Source organism: Pygocentrus nattereri, chromosome 23 (genome assembly GCF_015220715.1).
Source record: "Pygocentrus nattereri isolate fPygNat1 chromosome 23, fPygNat1.pri, whole genome shotgun sequence".
In the NCBI taxonomy this organism is placed as follows: Eukaryota; Metazoa; Chordata; class Actinopteri; order Characiformes; family Serrasalmidae; genus Pygocentrus; species Pygocentrus nattereri.
The window spans coordinates 4,326,324-4,332,344 of record NC_051233.1 but is presented as its reverse complement, the minus strand read 5'-3'; the positions used below and the strand labels follow the sequence as shown (position 1 = coordinate 4,332,344).

Genomic DNA, 6,021 nt, shown 5'->3' with positions numbered 1-6,021 from the left:
GACACACTCTCTCACTCACAAACACACTCACACACACACACACTCACACTCACACTGTCTCACACACACACACACTCACACACTCACACACACTCACACTGTCACACATGCGCTCACACACACACTCTCACTCATAAAAACACACTCACACTGTCAAACACACACGCCCACGCACACACACACTCACACTGTCACACACACGCTCACACACACACTCTCACTCACATACACACACACACGTGCACACACACACACACACTCACACTATCACACACACACTCTCACTCACATACGCACACACGTGCACACACACACACACACACACACACTCTCTCTCACACACACACTCTCACTCACAAACACACACACTCACACTGTCACACACACATGTGCGCACAAACACACACTCACACTTTCTCTCACACACTCACACTCTCGCTCAAACACACTCACACACGCACACACACACACACACTCATACCCTCTCTCTCTCACACACACACACACACACACACACTCTCTCACTCACACACACACACACACACACTCACTCTATCACACACAAACACACACTCACTCTCTCACACACTCACACTCTCTCTCAAACACACTCACACACACACACACACACTCACACATATACACTCATACCCACTCTCTCTCACTCACAAACTCACTCACTCATATATACTCATACTCTCTCTCTCTTTCTCTCACACACACTCACACACACACATATATACACTCACACACACACTCTCTCTTACACACACTCACGCGAACTCACACACAAGGTGGGGAAGTGAGTCTGACGTGCTCGTCTCGCGCCGCATTCAGTCACTTCAGTCAGCTGGAGATTCTTTTGTCCAACTTTTATTTGTGTGTCTTTATCCTCGACCACTTCTTCCCAAAAGACCTAATTGTTGTATTAGACTCCACGCTAGCAGTCTGTGTGCAGCTGAAAGCAGTCATGCTCCCCTCAGTCGGTAGAAACTACAGTAATTACAAAGCACAGAAGAGAAAAGACACATGAAAAGAGGGAGAAAATCACCAGGTCTGTCCAGCGGAGCCCAGAGACTCTGATAATGTCTCATATTAGTCAGGCTGAAATAGAGAAACAGAGAGGAGAGGCAGAGCTGTGTAACTCAGATTCGGGAAACTTCTGCAAAAATACGATCAGAAACTCTTTTTATGTGGGTACATTTACTATATAAACCACACAAACACAGACATGCACAAAAAAAAAGATGAAATGGGCTGAAGAATGGGGGAAACACCCTCATACGATCAATGGGCCTCGTTCCAAATAAATAAAAAAAGTCTTAAATTTGTTCTCGAAAAGGTCTTAAGAAAAAGTCGACGTCAGAATCGTGACGTGTCCTTGACCCGCAGACCTGTTTGCACCTTGGCGCTCCTGAGTGTGTAGATTCTGGTCTTACCAAATCTTCGTAAAAGCTGCGTGAGTGGATTTAAAAAGACATTTCTTCTTAAGGACGCTTGGTGAATTCAGGCCCATCGTCTGTTTGCCATTAAGCTATACTGTACTGGGTTTGTCATGTAGCCTGAACAACGATGCTGCCTGCAGTCTGAGGAGAATCAGGGGCATTTTGCTCCGCTACTGGGGGTCTCATACATCTTGTCATCTAGATTTTACAGAAAGTGAAACTTAGTTTCAAATAATTTCTAAGTCTTTGCATTTTTCAGAGCATTGGGCTGAGCTACAAGGCTAATGTACAGTACTGTGCGAAAGTCTTAGACACCCAAGACACGTTTTCAAAATCTATTTATTTGTGTAGTTTGTGTTTATTTGCTGAGAAAAGTGTTAATATTTGAATAAACAAAATTTATAGAATTAATGGGTAATGATTTTATATATATATATATATATATATATAATAAATAGTGATTTTCTGGATGTTAGTGTGTTTACCCATCTCCAAGTCTCTCCTCGAGGAAGTCCAGTATTATATGTAGTTAAAAAGCAGCTCCTGGTTTGACCAATCAGTGCTCAGTAAATTGAGCTCATGATGTCATTGATGATATTAACGAGTCTCTGTGGCGGCTGTGAAGGTGTCCAGGAAAAATATGGACCTGAGAAATTCTTGTTACTGTTTATTGTTTTTCTGTTTATCTGAATTATGAATACGACTTTATTCTAATGTATATTCTGATAAACTCACTGCTGAGGGAACGTTTTTAAAAATTTGCTTAGATGCCTAAAACTTTCACACAGCACTGTAAATAACAGGAATTGGAAGCTTATAGCTTATTAGCACTGGTGCTAAATGCATAGTTAAATCACACTGACCTGACTTTGAGTCATTAAAGGTGCGGTGTGTAAGATTTAGAGGGCCGTATTGGCAGAAATGGAATAACCCATGTTTTCATTGGTGTATAATCACCTGTAGCTACAAACCGTTGTGTGTTTATGAGCTTTGGAACAAGCCCTTCAACAGAGGCCACCAAATTGTGTTGCCATGTTTTACAGTAGCCCAGAATGGACAAACCAAACACTGGCTCTGGAGCACCTTTCATGTTTTTACATTGAAGCAGCAGCTTTAAGTCGGCGGCGCTGTAGCTCCTGTTGGAAGATGTAGAAACGAGAAGAATCAGTGGTCGCTGCCAGTGCTGCCTGACCAGTCTGCGTTCTGAGAAGTCTGAGAACCTGAATTTTGCCAAATGGAGGCTCAAACTTACTATGTAGTGCAAGAAAAAGCAAAAGGGGCCAAGTCCTCGTCATCAAAGAAGCAAAAACGTGAAGAAGTACAGCGAAATTAGGACAGGCGACGCTTCACAGAACTGCCAGCCTGTATAATGTAAAATTCCTCGTCTTCCTGTCATTAAATAGAATTGCTACTAAAGTGATTTCAGTGCTTTAACACTGGCACCCCAACCTGTTCTGCTGTTTGGTACAATAATAAACCACTTTACCGAGTGAGCGACACAGCAGACGACTCAACACACACGCTTAGTCTCGAACTGCCCCTCAGTGTCCATCTGTAGCTGTTCAGACAGTTTAGTGTCTCTTGACCCGACTGCTAGTCTGTCTCTCACCATATCATCATGCAGGGCTCTGTATCCGCAATGCTCAGCCAGGCAGTGAAGTGCAGTAATAAAACAGTCCACTGACTCGCCCAAGTCCTGCTGCCTCTGATTAAACCGGCCTTCGCAAAGATGACAAAGTGAGCATCCAACTTTGTTTCTGATCATGCAAAATTCTCTCGGGTTCAGCAGGACTTGGATGCAAGACCTGACACAACTGAAACCTCTCAAAGCGCTTTATCCATTTGGGCCTGTCTTCAGCCTTGAATGTGAATTTCTCCGGTGGTGGGACTTAAAACAGGCTCATTTTTAGCACCGTAGCGTTCGATCAGCAACTGCTGCTCTCAGGAGCTCTTTTCTGAAGTTGGAAATAAAACCTTCTTGCTGGTCAGGTTACGAAAAAGAAGGGAGAAAAAAAAATCGGGTGCATATTCGTATCCCACTTCTGACACCATGTTCTATTGTTTGGTACAATAATTACGACTTAACGCACGCTTACTCTCCAACTGCATGTCTTTTATTTTTTTGTCCACTGGGAACATTGCAAAGGTGACCTGAACTACAAAAATGGTCAAACGAGTTCTTGAGTAACTGCACATCTATCGTAGCCACATAAGTCTGCTTTACATTACTGTACAACTAACCACAGTTTGAGGCAGTAAGTGATTTAAATAGTAGTTAGTACAATGCTAACATGCTTCTGTTACTTGGCTACATTAGGCTGCGTTCACATTACAAGCCTCGTTGCTCGAATCTGATTTTTTGCTCAAATCCGATCTCCTGACATGACGGTTCACACTCGTTTAGGTCAGTGAGTCAAATCTGTCATTTAATGTGATGAACCGGCCTGAACTGACCCTCATGAGCTCCTCCTACTCAGTGACGTCACGTGACTGAATCTCTGCATCATCAGCGCAAACTAACGAGCAGAACGAGCTTCGCTGAGAAGATCATTAACTCTGATCAGCTCTCAGCTTCATTATTAGAGCCAGACGGAGGAGGAAAAGGTGAGATGAGCTGCTTTTCCACCGTTTACAGGCTGTAACGTCTGTTTGGCGCTGCTGCCATGGTAACGCTGAATGATGGAGCACTGGCAGTGGAAAAAAAGCGCATGAATTCTGATCTGAGCGTCACATTCAGGCCGTATCCGATCTAGGACCACATATGAAAGTGGCACAGGTCGGATTTGAAAAGATCAGATTTGCGTCCACACAGCCCTGAAAACACCAGATCTGAGTCACATCAGGGTAAAAAATCTGAATTGTGCCACTTCAGCCTGGAAATGTGAATACAACCTTTGTCTTGTAGCTCCAGTGCAAAACTAAAGGAGCCAACACCAGACGGCTCATATCTTGGAATTTTCTTCTTCTTTTTTTTTGTATGTTTGTTTTTCCAATCCCAGTTTTTGAGAGAAAAGTCTGGTGCTAAACAGTGATGTAAATGATCTCTCTCTTCTCTCCTCCCAGCATGGACGTGCAAGGAGATTATGACCCCTGCGATGCCTCTGGCTTCATCAAGATCAATGCGGTCAGGTGGGTCTTGTCCTTTTTTTATCTTTTTAATGTGATATGAGCATTTTGTTTTCACCTAGTACACCTTAAAGGGCCCATATCACTGACATCACTCTCTAGTCCTTACACTCCGTATGGAAACCTGCAAGAAAATCCCATTATTGTTTTTGTGATGTCACAACATTTATGTCCATCTAATTCAGACCCCAGCCGTTTAGCCATGCCCATGCTTAATGAGGCACAATACAAGTCAGCCAATCAGAACAGAGGGCGTTTACATATATCAGTCAGAGTAATAAAAACAGGCTGTTTGATTCTGAAGCTGAAAAAATGAATTATGGCTGTGGGACAGTAAACTACACAAATGTCATTCATTGGGGGAAAACGATAAAAATACACAAAAAAATGTAGCATATGGGCCCTTTAATGTGCATCTAAAGAGCAGAGCATAACTGCAGACTGCATATGTGGGTTTCTCACAGTCCCTGTCTGATTCCTTTTCAGGCTCAGAGAGCATCACAGAATGGAGAGAGAAGCTCAGTTGAAGCAGTGAAGCTCTGAGTTCACAGCTTGGCCTTTACCAGAATTGTGCTTTTTGACTTTATCTGTTTTTATGTCCTGCTCTACTGACACTGCTGTACTCATCCTCCCAATGGAGTAGACTGTTACTGTAACAATGATTAAAAACATCTGAACCACTTCGTACAGTGTGAATGTTTGGTTTACAGATGCGTCTCCAGTGTCTTACAGGATGTATCAGAGAAAGATAGAAGGATGGAGAGATAGACGGATATATAGCAGTGGAGGACAAAGTACACAAGCCATGTACTCGAGTTACAGTAGGTAAAATATCACTCCAGTAAAAGTAGAAGTTCCTCCCTTTAGACCTCCACTTGAGTAAAAGTACTAAAGTATTTACCTTCAAATGTACTTAAGTATAAAGTAAAAGTACTAAAAGAGTAATTCTGGCTCTGATGTCCTGTTATCATTTTTATAACCAGACTGGCTTCATGAACTCATTTCAGGTGAAAGTCCTCCAGCGTCTCTCTTGGTAAACCAGTCTTTTAATAGAACGTCATTAATTAGTGACGCTGACGTCTATTAAAATGATCAGAAGCACAAAACACTGAAGGTAAACAGTTTCCATCAGGGAGAACCGAGTGGCTCTGAAATCACTTTTTACACACAAGCAAAGTTTCAGTTTCAGATTTATTTACAACTTAGTTCCAAGTTTAAGTTGAATAAAAACTGGCTTTAAACTCAGGATCACAGATGAGCTCCTTTACTATGTTGATCTGTAGGCGTCTGTTCATAAACATAAACCAGCCCAAACTCATTTACTATAAAATGAAATGGTGTTTGTAGAAATTCAGAAAAAAGCCGCGTCAGTCTCGACTGCATATGTGGACATATTTCTATATTGAGCTCTATTTACACAAAGTTAGGTTAGTTCATCATTTATGTTGAA

The 6,021-nt window shown here is 42.3% G+C and overlaps 1 protein-coding gene across 1 annotated transcript in view; it reads left to right on the top strand.

The window, feature by feature from the left end:
- Positions 1-5,255, top strand: part of ass1 (argininosuccinate synthase 1) — a 55,888-nt gene extending 50,633 nt beyond the window's left edge. Inside the window, exons 14-15 of the mRNA XM_017724314.2 lie at positions 4,509-4,574; positions 5,058-5,255. Of these exons, the coding sequence (XP_017579803.1) occupies positions 4,509-4,574; positions 5,058-5,106 (115 nt within the window). The 3' untranslated portion in view covers positions 5,107-5,255. The remainder of the gene's footprint in view (positions 1-4,508; positions 4,575-5,057) is intronic.
- Positions 5,256-6,021: the final 766 nt, after the last annotated feature.